Source organism: Bufo gargarizans, chromosome 10 (genome assembly GCF_014858855.1).
Source record: "Bufo gargarizans isolate SCDJY-AF-19 chromosome 10, ASM1485885v1, whole genome shotgun sequence".
Taxonomy (NCBI): Eukaryota; Metazoa; Chordata; class Amphibia; order Anura; family Bufonidae; genus Bufo; species Bufo gargarizans.
Genome location: NC_058089.1, coordinates 99,952,994 through 99,973,925, shown reverse-complemented (window position 1 = coordinate 99,973,925; position 20,932 = coordinate 99,952,994). Strand labels below are relative to the sequence as shown.

The 20,932-nt window shown below is 46.2% G+C and overlaps 1 protein-coding gene across 1 annotated transcript in view; it reads right to left on the bottom strand.

Annotated features, from left to right (window-relative positions):
- The window catches only part of CPNE2 (copine 2), an 83,614-nt gene that overhangs the window by 46,935 nt on the left and 15,747 nt on the right, over window positions 1–20,932 (bottom strand). Inside the window, exon 2 of the mRNA XM_044270870.1 lies at window positions 6,776–6,966. Coding sequence (XP_044126805.1) covers window positions 6,776–6,943 — 168 coding nt within the window. The 5' untranslated portion in view covers window positions 6,944–6,966. The remainder of the gene's footprint in view (window positions 1–6,775; window positions 6,967–20,932) is intronic.

Here is a 20,932-nt window from a genome sequence, read left to right as displayed (position 1 = left end):
GAAGGGCCAACTTCCAGCACCCCCGTCGAGCCGGTGTTTGAATAGGCCGCAGTGAGCACTGCAGCCTCCTCACAGCGCCATACATTGTGTAGTGGCTGTGCTTGGTATTGCAGCCCAGGTTCTGTAACTTGGAGGAGGCCAAGCTCCACATGGGCGATGTTACCAAAGAAAGTGATGTCACTGGTCTAAGAAGAGACTGCAGCTCTCACTGGAGCCCTGTGACCTCTTCAAACAGCTGATCAGCGGGGAACGAGACCTCCACAATCAGATATCGATTACCTATCCTGAAGAAGGGCCATAAATAATGAACTCCAAGGAAACCTTTAAAGTCCACATTTCCTTGCTCCAATCTTGGCCGCATCTGCTCACATGCATCACGTGCCCCCAGATTCATTAACTAAATCCCTGAGGTGAAGACTGACTGACACACAGAGCAATTGAAAGGTCATGAAATAGACCACTTTTGGTCTGTAGACAGCAAAAATAAAAAATGAACTGGTCAAGAGCAGCAATGCCATAAAATAATAAAAGACCTATTGCTCACCTGACCAATCCCCCTGCTCCAGAGCGGCCACTCCCGTGCTCCACGCTGGTCCAGCTACACCCAGGAATACTGCAGCCAATCACTGGCCTTCTCAGTGTACAGCAAGAGACTGCTGAGGTCAGCGATTGGCTGCAGAGGTCAGGTGGGTAGACGGGCAAGTCATTGCTGCAGAACAGTACACCAAGAGCAGCAGGAACCACCAGAGTCATGGTGCTGGAATGGCAGGATTTAATCAAGTGTAGTGGGTCTAGTATAATTTTATGGTATTTCCTCCTATGGCCAAATTTTCGGAAATCCCTTCAAAGTGGTTTCCTGGGAGTAAAATATTGATTTGTTATCCTCAGGCTAGGTCAACAGTTTCTGACTCCTCGCACCCCCACCAAATCAACGGCCTGAAGACGCTGCGGACTGTGAGCACCACTTCCTCTTTCTAAGCCATTGACGGCGCATTCATCGGTCACATGGTGCAGGAGCAGCGCAGCTCCATTTAAAAGGGCATCTGTCAGCAGCTTTGTGCCTATGACACTGGCTGACCTGTTACATGTGCACTTGGCAGCTGAAGGCATCTGTGTTGGTCCCATGTTCATATGTGTCCTTCTGGGAAAAATTATGTTTTATTATAAGCAAATAAGCCTCTAGGAGCAACGGGGGTGTTGCAGGTTCTCCTAGAAGCTCTGCTCTCTCTGCAAAAGTGGAGAGGGCGCGGCAGTTGCAATATCGAACTCCAGAAGTCCCCTATAATTATCACCTAACATCCGTTATCAAAGAAGGAAACCAAAAATATCTGAATAGAATATAAAAACCTTGCAACAACAGGACAGATTGAAAAAGTTTCCATATATCAGAATATATTTATTGTGGGGTGCTGGATGGTTTTCTCAGCAGTAAGTCTCATACAAACTGGAAACCAGTTGACCAGAGGGAGCGCGTCCTATTTTTTTAACCTTCGCTTACAGAAGAGAAGGTGAAATCTGATTGGTTGCTATTGTATCGTCCACTATTTGCATTGTGTTTTATACATTATTACACGCCACCTCCGAAGTGACTTCCTGTACACCGCAAGCTGCATTTCTGTCCATTACATGTCCTTGAAGAGCCGTCTGTATATGGAGATCAATAGAAAATAGTTCTGTTCCATAGGGGAAGCTTCAGGGCTAGGCAATCTTTTGGGATGATGAATCGATCTAATACCTGGCATTCATCCCTTTAAAAAAATACTGCTATTGCAGGCACTTGAGATCTGATGCGTTTTATAGATGTAATTATGGAAGATGTCGAGTGATCCGGCAATCTGCATGCAAACGGACAGCATTTGTAGACGGATCCAGATGCTGATCAGTCTTACAAATGCATTGCAAGAACGGATCCGTCTCTTTGGATGTCATCTGGAGAAACAGATCAGTTAGGCTACTTTCACACTTGCGCAGGACAGATCCGACAGGCTGTTCACCATGTCGGATCCGTCCTGCAGCTATTTCACTGCGCCGCCGCTCCGTCCCCATTGACTATAATGGGGACGGGGGCGGAGCTCCGGCGCAGCACGGCGAAAGCCGCCGGACTAAAAAGTCCTGCATGTCCGACTTTTCAGTCCGGCGGCTTTCGCCGTGCACCGCCGGAGCTCCGCCCCCATTATAGTCAATGGGGACGGAGCGGCGGTCCGGCGAAATAGCGGCAGGACGGATCCGACATGGTAAACAGCCTGTCGGATCCGTCCTGCCGCAAGTGTGAAAGTAGCTATCTATATATATATATATATATATATATATATATATATATATATATATATATATATATATATATATATATATATATATATATATATATTATACCGGCATTGCGGTATTTTCAATGCCGTATCCGGCACTAATACATTTCAGTGTAAATTAATACTAGATCCGGCATTCCGGTGTTCTGTGAAATCATGGTACCTGACGTAGGCACACCGGAAGCTTCAAAAGGAGGTGTGATCTTAGAGCCCGGCACCTGATTGGCTGAAAAGAAGGCGTGTTAGCGCCTGCGCACAACCAACCTGGGTACCGTCATTTTACATGCAGCGCCTGTGAACACGCACAGGGAGGGAGGAAGGGTACCTTTGATTTACGGGCCACCACGCATGCGCAAACCAGATTACGGTACCCAAGTTGGTTATGCGCAGGCGCCTTCTTTTCAGCCGGTGCCGGGCTCTAAGATCACACCTCCTTTTGAAGCTTCCGATGCGCCTACATCACTACCGGAAGTGACGAGGGTACCAGATTTTAACAGGTACTATAATTTCACGGAACACCGGCAACTGATCCGGAATTTTGGACGGAGATCAAATCGCAGCATGCTGAGGTATTTCCTCTGTCCAAAACGCCAGTGACTGGACTGAAGACATCCTGATGCATCCTGAACGGATTACTCTCCATTCAGAATGCATTAGGATAAAACGGATCAGTTCTTTTCTGGTATTGAGCCCCTAGGACGGAACTCTATGCTGGAAAAGAAAAACGCTAGTGTGAAAGTACCCCTAGTCATATGCAAAGTGAACCGCGCCACCTTTGGCTCCCTGTACTGCCGCACAAGAAATGCACTGGTAGGCACTCAGCGTGGCATGGCCCCATCAGGAGGCAACAGCTTCTTCCCAAAAGGGGTTGATTTTAGAGGACAATACCTACATAATACAGTATGCAAAGAAGCTACTGTTTTTTCTAACTTGTTCATACAGAATCTGCAAAAATGAAACTTCACATGTTCACGGGTACAACATACTTCTTTACCACCACTATAGGCAATGGAAATTAAACAAAATAAATTAATTAATAATCATACTTCTATACCAACTAGTGGCTGGGAAATGAACTTGGCTTATCCCTTTATGCCCCAATTTTACTACTATCTGAAGCTGCATGAAAAAAAAGAAATTCTGAACTTGACCGTAGTTCTATACGGGAATGGTGACCCTATATTGTGCTATTCAACACATTGTTGGGCAGGGTGCAAAGATTTTGTGAGTGAGCCCCCCTCCTTAAATGTATTACCTTCTGATAGCTTCACAGTCAAACATTACAAAACAATTCTACCCATTTAATGTCATTTTTAGACACATTAAAGGCCAAGCACACAATCAGTGCAATTTTTATGATTATTTTTTTTAAGCCCAAAATTAGTAAAATGCAATCATGTTTTCAATTGGTCTTTATTAAAGATTTTTAGCAGTTTTTGTGATACATGCAGTTAAAAATCTGTCTATTTGCAGACTGTCCCTCCTGAGTTCTGTCAGCTGATGGCTCCCGTGAAGCCATCTCTGATCTACTGACCTAATAAACACTCATGCACCTTCTGTGGCCTGAGCTGGCACGGTACAGTGGGGCATGATGACATCACTATATTGTGCTGGCCTGCATTGATCTCTGCCACTACATCATTCACAGAACGTAAGAGCCTGCAGCCTACAAGGCTGCATGGTAGAGCAGAGCGATGAGCGTTCCCTCCTCTGCCATAGTGTTCAACTGCTTCCGAGGACAATGTCACTGCCGACAGGGGGTCCGCTGTTAGGGGTCCCAGAGCAAATGCATCTTTTGCCCTATAGTGGAAGGGGTTGTGCAGGATATGACTTCTTTTTACCAGAAACAGCACTGCACCTGTCCATAGGTTATGCCTGGTATTGCCACTCAGCTCTATTGAAGTAGCTGTGGACAGCTGTGGTGCTGTTTTTGGAAGAAAGCAGCCATATTTTTCTAATCCTGGACAACCACTTTAAACTGCCAACAGTCACATCAAAACTGGGAACCCCCTCCTGAAAATGTAACTTTTGTATTGTAGGTTTTGATTGATGGGTGAAGGGGGATTGATAACATGCAAAGAAATCCATGACACCATCACCCTGGGGGCATGTGCAGGTAAAACGGGTAGAGATAACTATTTTTGTCTTGCAGCCTCTGAGCACTCCCCCCACTGTTCTCATCCTCCGGGGTGGCTGAGATAACAGCCAGCTGAAGGGGGAGGGCTAGTTTAACCCTTCAGATCACAGGGGGTTCAGATCACAGGGGGAGAAGGAATCATCTGCTCTCCAGGAACGGTTCATATTTGAAGCTTGTATGTCTGGAATCCTTATTTCGCAAGAATCCAAATATGTGGTAGACTGGAATTAGCAGGATTTACGGTGTCAGCCTCACGTGACGACATACAAATATTTCAGATGGAAAGCGAATAAGAAAGGCAGTGCACGATTATAAGGAGTGAACTATGAAGATGGAAGAGAGCAAGACTTGAATAAGGGGAACTGAGAAAATATGTGGACACTAAAGAACAGATCCCTTATACCAAATTGTCCACGTGCCAGGTGGACACTGTCACAGACCCAGAGATCAGCTCCTAGCACGGCATTATACTGAACCAGTACCACACTAAACACCAGATTGCTTCTCCGTATTGCACCCATAATCCCGTGCATGCAGCACAATTTTGCATAAAAAGGATTAGGTCATCAATGTCAGATTGGTAAGGCATCCGACTGCCTGCACCCCCGTTTGAGGGGGGCCTCTTCCTCAGCCTGTAATGTTACACGGCCTTTGTGCAGCTCAGTCCCATTCAGAAGAGAGGGACTTACCTGCAATACTAAGCACAGCCGCTATGCAACGTACCCGGTATACTTTCTGAGAGCTGCGCCCCCTTCAAACAGCTGTGTGGCGGTAGACAGATCCCTACCAGATATGAAAGAAATAGGTCATCACATTTCTATAGGGCAAGTGATATATGCTTACTTGTTTGGGGTTCATAATTCTGCTCCCCAACTATGATCAGCAGAATGGATTTCCCACCCCCGTTGTTGCTCACTGCACAGGAGCTTAAAGGGAACCTGTCACCCAAAAATCGCCTATTAAGCTGTTTACAGTACCTTATAGTGCTGTATAGTCGTTTCCTGATGCACTTTTTGTTAGTTTAGCAGCATGTATGCTCAGTCAGAAATCGATGTTATATTCAGCTGCTGCCCCGTGCTTCAAGTCAGGAAACGAAGTCACGGGGGCAGCGGCCTCGGCGTCTTACATGGCCCTCTCCCCGCCCCCTGCCTCTGTGACTGACAGCCGAAATCCGATTCCGGGACCGCGCTCAACGGCCGCATGCGCAGTAAAGGGCGGCAGGAGCGCGGTCCCGGCTGCCGCGCGTACTACGCGCCGTCTTACTTTCGCCGCACTGCGCATGCGCCCGACATCCTGTATCAAACGCGCCCGCGCCCGGCATCTGGCTGCCCCCGTGACTTCGTTTCCTGACTTGAAGCACGGGGCAGCAGCTGAATATAACATCGATTTCTGACTGAGCATACATGCTGCAAAACTAACAAAAAGTGCATCAGGAAACGACTATACAGCACTATAAGGTACTGTAAACAGCTTAATAGGCGATTTTTGGGTGACAGGTTCCCTTTAAGGGGGTTGTGTACCTTGGAGGTGGGGATGGGGGTTGGCAAACATGCTTAGCCGACCTCCTAGCACTGGCTCCTGCTCATTCGCTGCCCGGCTTCATTTGCTCCCTGGATGTAAACTGCCTGTTTGTCGCCACTGCACCTACTTGTTGGCCACAGCACTGTCCTGCTCCCCTTGCGTCACATGACCATTTGGCACGACACAATCAGAGCATGTCACTGCTGTCGCCACAGATTGGCTGCAGAGGCGTCAAACAAGAAGAAGGTTTTTTTGTCCAGGGAGCCGAGCAGGCAAGGCCAGGGAGCGAAGGAGCCAGAGCTCGGAAGCAGGTAAGTATGCTTCCTTTCACAGTTCCCCAGAAAGGGGGGGGGGGGGGGTTACAAAAACCACTACCTTTAAAAGGTGCACAACCCCTTTAACTGGATCAGCAGTTGAGCATGTGCCTTGCCGCTCCATTGAAAGCCTATGGGATTGACTCGGTACTCCTCTGTCTCTGACAGTCCCATAGACTTTGCATGGTCGCGCACCGAGAAGGAAGGGTTACAGGACAACCATCATATGTGTTGTGAATCTCAAGTTTAAGTTCCATTATGGCAAACACAGCAAAAACTGAAAAAAAAAAAACATTTTCTGAGCCATGAGACGCAAGCACGTGAAGAGTAAGGTCACCTTCTGATCCTCAGAGGCATTAAAACCCTGCTTCTTGCCACTTAATACCGCTCATGGAAAGTCTCATTTCTCAGAACTGCAGCCACTGTATGAACTGTGATCAATAACTCCCCAATGCTACATGATCTAGATGGACATTTCACATTCATTACACTACCTCAGTCCATTTTTCATTTACTTCCAAGAGTAAGACGCAAAAGGGGTCAGATTTAGAGGCTACGTCCCGATCGAGGAGGTTTTGACAGGAAACAGACAGTTCCACTCTGCACACGCAGTACTGGGATCCGACCGGGGCGGCAGACGAGGAGCTGTACGTGTACGCCATGGGTGGCAACAAAGCGCGACAATCTGAAAATGAGAAAAAGAAACATTAGGCAAGTTAGCTGTATAAAGGGGCACTCCACCTTCATACTACATAACTATCCAACCATATCCATATAAATAAGGCTATATGCCAGTGGTCAGCGATCTGTGGCTCTCTAGCTGTTGTAAGCAACTCCAACCCCCAATATGCACTCACAATAGCAATCTATCTCGGGATCTTGTGTTATGGGGGGCTATGGACCCTTAGGTTTCCCAGCATGCACTGCGGAAGGGTAAAAAAATTCAGGATGAGAACTGAGCCTCATCTACAGTTGCAAGAAAAAGTATGTGAACCCTTTGGAATGATCTGGATTTCTGCACAAATTGGTCATAAAATGTGATCTGATCTTCATCTAAGTCACAACAATAGACAATCACAGTCTGCTTAACCTTATAACACACAAAGAATTACATGTGACCATGTTTTTATTGATATAACAAAATAATAGCAAAGACAGGAGAGATTAGCCAACATGTCCTACGGTGTAGGACATGTCTAAGCCCGAGCACCGCGCCAAGGTTTCTCAAATAGCTCGGGACCTAACACTCACCTACCTGTGCCATGTGGGCAATACCAGGAGCCAGTGGGCGAATTACAGGAGCATGAGGCCGACTCACAAACAACTCACCAGTTACCTCCAGCATGTAACCATTCTAGCAATGGGAGGAGGGAGGAGTCTGCGAGTCCCACTCAAGACTGGCTGATATGGCCCAGGCCCAGCTACTTGAGAAACCTTGGCGCGGTGCTCGGGCTCAGACATGTCCTACACCGTAGGACATGTTGGCTAATCTCTCAATTTTAAAATAAGTTTGAGGGTTTAGTACGACCGCAGAGTGCACCTGTCTTTGCTATTATTTCTTATATCAATAAAAACATGGTAACATTTAATTCTGTGTGTGTTATTAGGTTAAGCAGACTGTGATTGTCTATTGTTGTGACTTAGATGAAGATCAGATCACATTTTATGACCAATTTGTGCAGAAATCCATATCATTCCAAAGGGTTCACATACTTTTTCTTGCAACTGTATATTTGCCTAACAGATGAATGCAATCTATAGACCACTGTTATCACACATTTCTTTCTGACAGTAGTGTGGTGTACATTGCATGGAAAGGGTTTTACATAGGACTGCAGTATCCTAAAGGGAATGTGCTTTAGAAAATGATTATGTTTTTATGTTAAGCATTTATTTTTTTTAGTTCATTTTCCATGTTTATATTTAAAAAAAAAAAAAAAAAAAAATAAATCTAATTTCTGCACTGGTTACTAGGCCTAATACAATCACCGGAAACATAATAATGCACCAAGAAGGAGTTTGAGGAATGAAACATCCTATGTGTGAATGTAACAATGACATATGGAAGTGATTACAATATTAGAGCGAAAGGAGAAGATTATTGGGGAAAACAGTACAAATTAATGGAGGACCCTGTTGGGAACCTCCAGCCCGGACCCTAGAGGAGGTGCGGCCTCCAGCCCGGACCCTAGAGGAGGTGCGGCCTCCAGCCCGGACCCTAGAGGAGGTGCGGCCTCCAGCCCGGACCCTAGAGGAGGTGCGGCCTCCAGCCCGGACCCTAGAGGAGGTGCGGCCTCCAGCCCGGACCCTAGAGGAGGTGCGGCCTCCAGCCCGGACCCTAGAGGAGGTGCGGCCTCCAGCCCGGACCCTAGAGGAGGTGCGGCCTCCAGCCTGAATACAAGATGAGATAAGATTGGGCATGGATGTATACAGGTTCCTGGTATCCTGCAGCACATTTGCCTACAGATGTTACAGCTGAGCCTGCAGATACAAGGGCCTAGTGACCAGTGTGAAAACTGCATGATTTTCAGATTATTTTTAAATAATGACAGGTACATGGAATAAAAAATAAAAATAAAAAAATAAATCAAAAAATAAAAAAATGATTTTTAACAAACTAAAAATATGTTTAACAAAAATATGATTTAACCAATAGGTCATTTGTGATGACACATTCCCTTTATCGGGTATTCAGCTCTGCTACAGCTCTTTGCTGCACATAGAAATTGTATATTCTATAGACTGTATCATTCAACAATTTCCTTAGGCACGGAAATGCTTCCAGAGGTCGACAGATTCTGCTGGTGTCCTTGACCCTCAATTGTCGGAGTCTTGGAGCAGATATTACACAAGGCTGTTTTCTGCCGAGATGCTCTATCTGGACAAGAAGGCTATTCACATCCATTGATCTTGCCTCATGCTCGATGCCGATGTCCCTGTGGTAAATGTCATATGTAGTTACACAATGACTGGAGCCCATAGCAAGGTATAGTCAGCTATTGTCCACAGCCTCAGGGATGTGCCGGCTCTAGGACTCACCGGCTCCACAAGGATGTCCTTCACCTACAGAATGTCAGATATTATTCCCAAAATCTACTCAGATCTTGAAAGGGCTTCCGAACTGAATACCAGACATCCTGTCCCCTTTTAAATCTGAATTTCCGGAGTATAATTTCCCAATCAGGGAAGTTGCACGCTGCAGTTCTCATAATCCACTGCTATAAAACTTGGTAGTGAGCCTTGTTAGAACGATTACAATCAGGATGACGGCTGCGAGAGGGGAAATGACTTTAAACAGGTTGTGCAGTAACTTCCTAGTAACCAGCAAAGGTGTGAACTCTTGTCTGACTACCCGTATACTGTACCTAGGCTGTCTTCTGTTTCTGCTCCTTGCCATCTTCCCCGAAATTGGAATTGCTATCTGGGTTATGCACATAATCAACCTACCCCATGCTTGGAATGGTTAGTACTCAAGTACTCTGCTTGCCCAGAACTTCCACAGACTAAGCCTTTTGCCTGATTACTTGGTGGTTCTGACCCCGGGGATCAGCAGCCAACTACACCAGGACTACTCCAGGAGGTAGTGGTCAGGTTGGTTCCCTGCAGCGAAGTCCAGATGCCTGTACAAGGATGAAAAGAAGGGAACCGCCAAGACAACGCCCTTAAAGGGGTTGTCCGGGTTCAAAGCTGAACCCAGACATACCCATAATTTCACCCCAGCAGCTCCCCTGACTTGAGCATCGGAGCAGTTCATGCTCCTATGCTCGCCTTTGCCATGCGCGCTTCCGCCTGGCAGTGTGTTCGGGCTTTGGCGCTGCCCTAGCGGTTTTACTGGAGAGCCCAGTACGTCACCGGATCTCAAAAAAATGCCTTTTCCCAGCGTGATTTAGCGCAGGGCAAAGGAGAGCATCGGAGCATGAACTGCTCCGATGCTCAAGTCAGGGGGGCTGCCTGGGAGAAAATGGAGGTATGTCCGGGTTCAGCTCTGAACCCGGACAACCCCTTTAAGTTTAGCCCAAAGTCAAACTGGTTAGTTGGCACAGTGGTTCAACACTCGCCGTCCGTTACAGTCTGCTCGTGTTATATGGTCACGTGACGCAACGGGACCAAACGGCGTCAAAGAGGAAGATTACATGGAGCGGAGGCCGGGGAGCGAACAAGCCGGGTCCTGCTAGTCTGAGAGTTCTAAAAATTAGTGTATAAATGTATCCTGCCCAACAGATGATGTTATATCACTTTTTATGCCACCATTTATCAGAACTGCCTTATTCTAAAGTCATTAGCCTACATGACAAACTAGAAAGTAGAATTCAAGCATGGGGGATAAGAGAAAACTACAAATGAGGTAAATTTAAAAAATGGTAGGACAGCCCCTTTAAGGGGTTAAAAAGGACCTGTCAACTATCCTTGACAGTTATGCATAACTTGACAGCTAGGCATTATCATGGAAGACCTGTTGTAGCCGAGGGCTGCATTGTACTTCCTCATGGTGGTTTTTTCTGTGTTGAGCAATGCAGAACACCCTATGTTCACACTATATGGCGGTGTATCCCTAGGAGGTGCATCAAAATTGGTCAATAATCCAAGTATGTGTTTCAACCAAGCATGAAAAGGAAGCGTGGCAAAGGAATGGCAGTCACATCGTAAAGGATCAGCGCTCCCTACAGAAGGATGGAGGCCAAAGGGGTTGTGTAGCCAATACTTAGATTTCCCCTTTGTTAGAACCTAAAACCTCACCCAGGAGGACGGCACAGCGCCCGCTGATTTTAATAGATATCCTGCCAAGCACTGTTCTCATCGCTAGTATTCGGTGAAAATGCACATCCCTTCACACCTCCTCCACCAGGCGTGAGAGTCGCCCGCACGCGTCTCTAGAAAACAGCTCCTTCTCTAACCAGGTCATTAGTCCCTCTGGAGATGACAGCCGCTATGACCTTGCTCAGGCTTCTTCAAGACCATGTCTTCTTCCTTCTGTGCCCTCTATACGAATGATATTTAAGAGATGATTCTTTGATGGCCCATGTTTTTTCCTGACTGAGCAAGGGCTGGTCACCAGAGTGTCCACAAAGCACTGATAATACATCAGACATATAAAGATGTAGAAAACGTAAACTTAAGTCACACACTGCAGCAAAAATTAAATGTTTCAGCTAATAATAGTCCATTTACACAACTGTGTCCGTTTTGTGAATCCACAAAAAACACAGACACTGGCCGTGTGCAGACCGCATCCTGGTGCAGAGACATTTACTTCAATGGGTCAGTGGTCAGCAACATGAAGTAAAAATAGGAAATGTCCTCTCTTTTGTGGTGAGGCCACACAGACCCGGAAGCCCTTAGTAAGTGCCTGCAGCCTACATCTCATCTCAACATGGCATCTTGCAGGACCTTAAGGGGGTTGTCCACTTGTACTATTGATGACCTATCCTTAGGATAGGTAATCAATATCAGATCGGCAGAGGTTCTGGGTGTTTGAAGAGAAAGCAGCGCTTGTATGAGCGCTGCCTTCTCTACTCTATTTATTTACCTGCTCACCGCAGCACTTGCAGTGGTGAGCAGGTGTAACTACAACCATGGTGTCCCCATTCACTTGTATGGGATGTCTCCTGTTCAAGTAAAGTAAATGGGGACACCATGGTTGTAATTTCACCTGCTCACCGAGTATGTAAACAAAGCAGAGAAGGCGGCGCTCATACGAGCACTGCTTTCTCTTCAAAACAGCTGATCGGCGGGAGTGCCAGGAGTCGTTCCCCTACCGATCTGATATTGATGAACCCATCCTGAGGACAGGTCATTAACAGTAAAAAGTGGACAGTCCCTTTAAGCACTATCATACAGTGCACGCTCCTCCACAGGACCTTCCCCACTCAACATAAGATGTCGCAACCCAGAGGGGATAGAATATGATGTCTTATCGCATTGCATCCTGGAATCTTCTGGTCACAATACTGCGGACTGCAGAAACGGGAGTCAGAGCAGAACTGAAAACTGTGGGGAGACGGAGCTTCACTGTGAAGTGCTCTCTACACGAAGCTGCTTCAGAGCCCCTCCCCTCTGATCTGAATGACAGCTGTAGCATCCAATCAGGAGACCACTACAGCGGTCACTCAGAGCAGAGGGGCGGGGCTGTAAAGCTGTTCAGTGCAGAGTGCACTTCACAGTAAAGTTTTTGGTCCAGGGATTTTTTCTTTGCTGGCCTATTCGGTCTTTATGTTGCATGGAAGTCTATGGGAAATATAAAAAATAGGACATATAATTTTTTTTGTAGTGGCTTTTTTCACCCTTGAGGTGTGTGTTGAAGCCTGCTCTGGATTTGTTTTTTACTTCTTTCCTGGCATTTTTCTGCAAAAAAAAAAAAAAAAAAAAAGCCTGAATTTGAAGAAGAAATGGCTATATTCAGAGCATGCTGCGGTCTGAAGAATAGCTACAAATGCTAAAACCAAGGCTGTGTGTGACCGCAGCGTAATGAGGACAGTGCCTACAGGAGAAGCACAGTAACAGCAGGGCCTGTAGCTGTATATCTCTGAGCACACGTCGGACCAGAGCATGAAAGCCTGTACTGTGATCCCAAGAAATACAGAGGAAAATGATGCAATGGAAGAGATGACACGGACCCTCAAGTCATACGTCATTGTCTGGATGGAAACCTGCAATGGGTGTAACTCGGGGAACAATTACTACTTGTATCAGACCTGCAGGGAACTGACCTGGGTGACAACAAACCTGGCTGCCATTATAGCCCCCACATGGGTTGTCACTCAGCTTTCTCGGGCTCCTGTATGGCACAGGCATGACGGATGTTCTTTCCTCTTCTTGAACACGCTCAGATATGGTGGGATTTAGAGGATGAAAAGTGGATTTTCAGCACATTTACTAGACATAAAACCGCAACAAGAACTACTCACAGAGCTCCATAAGTGAATGAAAAAGGTACTTTGGGTAGTTTAAATGGCATATCCAAGATGACTGGTTCCTTTAAAGGGCATCTGTCAGCAGTTTTGTACCCTGTTGTATGTGCTCTTGGCAGCTGAAGGCATCTGTGTTGGCCCTATGTTCATATGTGCCCGAATTGCTGAGAAAAATGATGCTTTAATATATTAAAATATGCCTCTAGGAGAGACGGGGGCGTTACCATTACACCTGCTCTGCTCTCTCTGCAACTGCCGCGCCCTCTTGTCACGGCCTCTGGTGTACGCTGTGACACTGTTGCCACACTTGCGGTTGCCCGCGGCAATGTGTTGCTGTGAGAGCATGCGTGGCAGTGTCTAAGCCTTCTGGGTGATTGCTGTGACATGGTTGCCACGCATGCTGTTGCCAGTGGTAACGTGTTTGGTATGCTTGTGTGTGCACTTCCCCTTTAAGTTGTAGCCTCCCTCTGGTGCTGTAAGGGTTAAATCCCTGATTGGGTGTGGTCACTTGGCTCATCTTCTGTGGTTTCCTGGCTGGAGTCAGTGGTACTTCAGCTGTTGTTGGTGCTGGAGCTCTGCTCCAGTCCAGGGTGTTCCATCTGTCCAGTGAGGGCCACCCTTGTGGTCATCCATGTTATCCCGGTGTCTCCTTCCCTTCCTGTCCCTATTTGTATGGAGTGGGTTATGTTCAGGGTGTTGTATGTCTTGTTTGGTGTCCAGCATGTTTGCTAGACATTCCCCTGTCTCACGTTTATTGCAGCTATGGGTATCCTGGGTTCCTGTGTGGTTTGTGCTGTGTCCTTTTATGTTGGTGTGGACAGCAGCACTTGTGCACGGGTTCCGGTCAGTGTGTCTGTGGCAGGTAAGTGTGTTATGGGTTTCGCTTACCTGCCAACTCCATATGCTGTATGTGTTCCCCTCTCCTTGCAGCCTGGCCTCAGATAGAGACTCCTGTTCCTCGAAGACTGGGATGAACAGGTAGTCTCTTCCCTGCTCCTTGGTGAGGGATTACCAGGGCGACTCAGGGTCTCTAGGAACCCAGAGTATGAGCCGTCCTACCATCGGGGTCCGCTCATACGGTGAGGAGTCAGGGAGAGGATTAGGGACGCTGTAGGAGGTGACCTGCTCCCTTATTACTCCTTTTGGCCAGGCTGATACCCTTTGACACTGCACGGTGGGGGGTTTCCCCCACTCCCCACAGTGACACCTCTGCACTTTGATTGACATGGACAGGCCTGTCAATCACAGTGCAGGCGGCGCGGCAGTTGCAGAGAGAGCTGAGCCTCTACTCTAGGTGTAACGGCAACGCCCCTGTTGCTCCTAGAGGCTCATTTGCATATATTAAGACATCATTTTTCTCAGCAATGAGGACACATATGAACATGGGACCAGCACAGATGTCTTCAGCTGCCAGTACCCTATGTAAACATTACAGTCATGGACCAGGTCCGATTTCTATTACAGAAACCGCCTTAATAAGAAACGAAGCAGAAGGCGCCTATAAGGAGCAGGAGCAGACCGCGGCCTGTGTTAATAGTTTATATTTAGATGTGACTTGTCACCGCACCGACTCTCTCCAGGACAAGCACAGGCTGTTGTATGGCAGACGCTCACCGACCGGTCATGTTCTGGTTGCCATAGCAGCTGTGCCATTTGTACTGAATGGAGGAAGAGGACGACTTCAGACGGCAAAAGTGTAATTCTTGTGGAATGATCTGCTCGACAAGTCACCGGAAGGCCAGTTATTAGTGTTATTACTGGTCTGAAATATTATTAGTATATTACTGCTTTGATTTACCTTTTATACTATATTTTTATACTATACAGTTACCGTTACATAGTTATGGCGCATAACAGGTAGTATTTAGTGTTAGGACCCGTCTTACAGAGATCGCCTTGATGTACGGCAGACGGGCTCAAATGGTTTAGTACAAAATGCATTTGCCAAGCATCACACTTTATAAAATAAGCGTAGCATTAGCACTATGATATTTTTTGTGGCCATGGCGTTATTGTACTTTATCTGGTATGCAGGGCGCTGCTGCATTGTCTATTTTTTTTTCTCTGTGTTTTCAGCCATGGCAGCGTGCACCTGCGCACTGGGATGTGTTGACTAACCCACGTTTCTTTATATATTATACAGTTCTATTTTTATAATATACAGTTATATTTAAAGTTAGTTATATTATATAGTTATATTTTTTATCATGCACAGTTATATATAGTTATTTTATAATATACAGTTACGGCTACTTTCACACTAGCGCTTTTTGCGGATCAGTCATGGATCTGCAAAAACGCTTCCGTTACAATAATACAACTGCATGCCTCCATCATGAATGGATCCAGCACTATTATTATTATTATTATTAAAGCGCCATTCATTCCATAGCGCTGTACATATTATGTCTTCTATAGCCATGACGGATCCGTCTTGAACACCATTGAAAGACAATGGAGGACGGATCAGTTTTCTATTGTGCCAGATTGTGTCAGTAAAAACTGATCCGTCCCCATTGACTTACATTGTGTGTGGAACAGAGGCAAACTGATGCATTCTGAGCGGATCCTTTTCCATTCAGAATGCATTAGGGCAAAACTGATCCGTTTTAGACCGCTTGTGAGAGCCCTGATCGGACCTCACAAACGGAAAGCCCAAATGCTAGTGTGAAAGTAGCCTACTTTTATAATATACAGTTTTATTTTAGATTAGTAATATTAGTTATATTTTATATTACCAGTATAATAGCCAGTTATATTATTGTAACGGATCCCCTTCCTTTAATGTACGCTTCCTAGCTTGCGCCGAGGACCACAAGCACCGCACTGGACACCACAACCGCCGTAGCTTAACTGGAGCCGCGCCGTCTTCCTTCCACCCTGAATGAACCTCCAGCATTCAGGACCGTGTGGGAAAGATCTCTCCTCCAGGAGAGGGTATCCGGGACACGAAGAAAGAGATTAAAGCTCCAGGGAATATGCCGAGCATAGCAATCCCCAGCGTGATACAGCAATTCCCTCCAATAACGAGACAAGGCTACGTTTTGAGGGATCAAGAAGAACTGAACCTTTATTGAGGGCTACCCGCCCGTATTTATGCAGGTCCCCATCTGGTGGCCACGCCCCTAGGGGACCAGAAGGGGGACTGCGACACAGGACAGACACGCAGCACCCAGGACACACAGACACAACACATCCCCACAATGCATCATGGTTTCCTCCTCTCTGTCCTGGAGACACCCGAAGCGCAATTCAAGGGACGGGGGACGCAGTTGGACGGGGGACGCAGTTGGGATATGTGAAGGAATCTGACACAAGCATCTAGAGTACAGCAGTGTCGGCTGTATCCAGAACAATTGAAGTAATAGACGTGGGTAAGATCATGTCGATTAATCAGGCTGCATTTTGATATATAGTTTTTCAATTAATCATCCAGCCCTGGGGACCCTGTCCTTCATTTGAACAGAGCACTTGTCGAGCATGCCCACCACCGCTCCATTCAAAGCCTATAGGAGCAACGCAGATAGCCCAGTCCGACAGTCCCATAGAGATGAATGGAGCGGTGGTGGTCGTAGTGGTTGGACCCCCACCGATCTAGCCACTGGATAGGGGAGAACTTGTTGCTGTGTATTTATGGTAAGACTGAGCTTGGTGGTGACTACAGGAGGCAAATAGTAAAAGGGCAGTCACATGAAGTAGAGGAAAACGGGATATTATATTTAGTATATTTAGGCTTCTGTATAATTTTCTGTTAAATATAGAACTTTTCCATTTTCCCGAAAGCCATTTAGTCTGGAAAGTAGGTAGATGAAGGGGTGGTCTCTGACTTTAGTACGGTAACATGGAGCCGCCTGCCATTGCCAACAATGACGAGGACAGAGAGCAAACAGTCGGACCTCGTCACCTCGCCCAGCTCTGCAGGATACAGCTGCTCTCAGCAGTCACCTGCAACATGCGGCCCTCCAGCTGTTCTGATACTACAACTCTCAGCATGCACACAGCATGATCACTACTTAGTAAAGACCTCAATATTACTCAGAACAGCGACATGTACAAATTATCCCAAACCCGCGTCATCCTGGGCCGGGAGTTTATTTCTGGGTCTCTTAAATTGCATACATTTGGGTAGACAGCATGACAATGTAAATGGGAAAAAACAAAACACATTGTTCAAGGAAGATATAAATATTTCGGAACGTGCTCCTCGCCGTCATGTGACATGAGTGGAGGGAGGACAGACCCCTAAAATGTCTCTTCCAGGGGATATCTGCAGTGCACATCCACAAGAGGTAATACCAGGTCAGGCACCAGCACAGAACTGACTACCTGTACCTGTGATATCCGGTGTACAAGCCGGGCCACAGTGCTATGACGCGCGATATGTGAAGGACGTAGCTACGCAAGAGTCACACAACGAGGGATTTAAAGGGGATGTCTATCTACTAATAAAGTACATAGACAAATAGTCTCAAGTCCCTTAGTACATGTGCCCCACTGACAAAGGCCTCTTGCACATGACTGCATGGCTTTTTCAGTATTTTGCGGTCCACAAAAAAAAAAATACGGATAACGTCCGTGTGCATTCAGTTTTTTGCAGAACGGAACAGCTGGCCCTTCATAGAACAGTGCGATCCTTGTTGGTAATGCAGACAATAATAGGACATGTTCCATCTCTGAACGGAAAAGCTGAAATACAGAAACGGAAGGCATACGGAGTATCTTCAGTTTTTTTGCGGATCCATTGAAATGAATGGTTCCATATACATTCAGTATTTGGAACGCAAAAAAACGGAACATGAATGGGAAAAAAAAATAAGTTTGTGTGCAAGAGGCCTAAGGGCTCGTGTGAAGCCCATGCTGTGGTCCACAAATTGCAGTCCACAATGCACGGGCACCGACCGTGGCCCAGCCGCATGGGGATGGTGGACCCATTCTTTTGAATGGGTCCGCGATCCCTCCGTTCCGCAAAAAGACAGAGCATGTTCTATCTTCTTGCGGTGCGGAGGCACAGAACGGAACCCTAGAAAGCACTCCGTAGTGCTCCGTTCCGCACCTCCAGATTTGCGGACCCATTCAAGTGAATGGGTCCGCATACGTCATGCGGAATGCACACAGAATGGTGCCCGTGTATTGCGGATCCGCAAATACGGTCCGCAATAAGGCAATGGGCAGCACACGTTCGTGTGAACGAGCCTCAAGGATAAGGCTTCTGCAACACTACGGGGGTCATTTACGAACAGATATACGCCACTTTTTCCCCTTTTCTGCTGCTCACGCCAGGTAAAAAGGGGGGGGCGGGGCGTGGACGAGACGACCGGCCCGTCTCATTTATCATTTTCTACGCCTGTTTTAAGTGTAGAAAATGGTCTTATACACCAGCAAGGAAGATGGCGCAGATTCAGACAAATGTAAAGTCCGTCTGTTCTGCAGAGGCTGGCAGAGGGGGTGAAGACCAGCATGGGAATAGACGCCGCTCTACTTACGGGAAAGGTCTCCCGACATCTTTTCGTTGAAACTTTTCCAAGCCATTAAATTTAGTTTTCCTACTCTACAGGAAAACATCAGAAAAAATACGCCACTCCCAGACATTGCTGCAATTTAAAAATAACAGCATGGTAGTAAAAATGCCAGGAAACTGTCTTAAAACGCCAGTACAAAAAATACGTGTCTGTAGGAGTCCTGAGACTGCAGTCTAAGGCCTCATGCACACGACCGTTGTGTGCATCCGTGGCCGTTGTGCCGTTTTCCGTTTTTTTTTCACGGACCCATTGACTTTCAATGGGTCCGTGGAAAAATCGGAAAATGCACCGTTTGGCAGCCGCATCCGTGATCCGTGTTTCCTGGCCGTGAAAAAAATATGACCTGTCCTATTTTTTTCACGGCCAACGGTTCACGGACCCATTCAAGTCAATGGGTCCGTGAAAAATCACGGATGCACACACGATTGTCATCCGTGTCCGTGATCCGTGTCCGTTTTTTCCTATCATTTCAATGGCAAACTTGACTTAGATTTTTTTTTTTCATTTTTCATGTCCGGGGATCCTCCAAAAAACAAGGAAGACCCACGGACGAAAAAACGGTCACGGATCACGGACCTACGGACGCCGTTTTTGCGGACCTTAAAAAAAACCGGTCGTGTGCATGAGGCCTAATTCTCACTCCAATTTTGGTGCAACCCACAAAATGTTGCACAATTTGGTAAAATTAAGAGCATGCAACATTTTCATGCCAGAAAAGTGGCGCAAAATGTTTGATTAAAGGCTATGTAGACCTTTAGAGTCAATTTTTTTTAATCATTGCATATCATTTATTAAGGCTACTTTCACACTCGCGTTTTGGGCGGATCCGTCATGGATCTGCAAAAACGGATCAGTTACAATAACACAACCGCATGCATCCGTCATGAACGGATCCGTTTGTATTATCTGTAACATAGCCAAGGCGGATCCGTCATAAACTCCACTGAAAGTCAATGGGAGACGGATCCGTTTTCTATTGTGCCAGATTGTGTCATAGAAAACAAATCCGTCTCCAATGACTTACATTGTGTGTCAGGACGGATCCGTTTGGCTCAGTTTCGTCAAGCGGACACCAAAACACTGTTCAGTCACAAAGGGTTAACTGTTTTTCTAAGAGTACTTTCACACTAGCATTTTTCTTTTCCGGCACAGAGTTCCGTCCTAGGGGCTCTATGCCGGAAAATAACTGATCAGTTTCATCCCCATGCATTCTGAATGGAGAGCAATCCGATCAGGATGCATCAGGACGTCTCCAGATCAGTCACTGAACGGCGTTTTGGACGGAGGAAATACCGCAGAATGTTTCAGTATTATCTCCGTCCAAAATTCAGGATCAGTTGCTGGATCCGGCATTAATTTACATTGAAATGTATTAGTGCCGGATCCATCCTTCCGGTCTGCGCATGTGCAGACTGGTAAAAATGTCCAAAAAATATATAACGGATCCGGTTCTCCGGATGACATCCAGAGAGATGGAACTGTTCTTTGAATGAATTTGTAAGACAGATCCACATCCATATCAGTTTGCATGCAGATTGCCGGATCACTCTGCCGCAAGTGTGAAAGTAGCCCAACTGTGTGACTGGAACTTTCACTTTGTGCAGGTCATGTAATAAAATTATCTCTAAACTACTGAGGGGTCATAAACACTTATTTAAGCCACATTGTTATCCGTAAGATAAGGATTGAGCTTTAATGAGGGTCTAGGAGGTCAGAGATAAGGAGCCCGTCTGCTCCTCAGATGACGCAAAAGACTAAATATCCACAGGCAGCTAGTAGAGCATCTCAGCTCTGTACAGAAAAAAAAAAGGGATCCATATTGTTAATAAAGACCAATTGAAAAAAAAAATAAAAAATCATCTTTATCTATTCTCAAAAAACTCAATAAAAAGAGACTTGTTAAAAAAAAATTAAATAATAATAATTATCTTTAGCTCAAAATAAGTGTAATGCAATAATACAAAAATATTGCCCCCAACGGTTTACATAGCCTTTAAGGTCCCCCATTCAAAAAAATATTTAGAAGGGTAGCCTCAGACCTTTTCTACTGCTCAAAGTTCCCACAGTGAATGAACGGCTTCCCAGATAGCCCAGAGGGAGAGCCGTTCAAGCCCCAGGAGCATATCGTGCCACGGAAAAGCCTTTCAGATGCCGTGGTCACACCTGATAAGGGCATCTGATAAGTTAAATGTCCAAGATCGGCAATACCACCCAATCATGGACA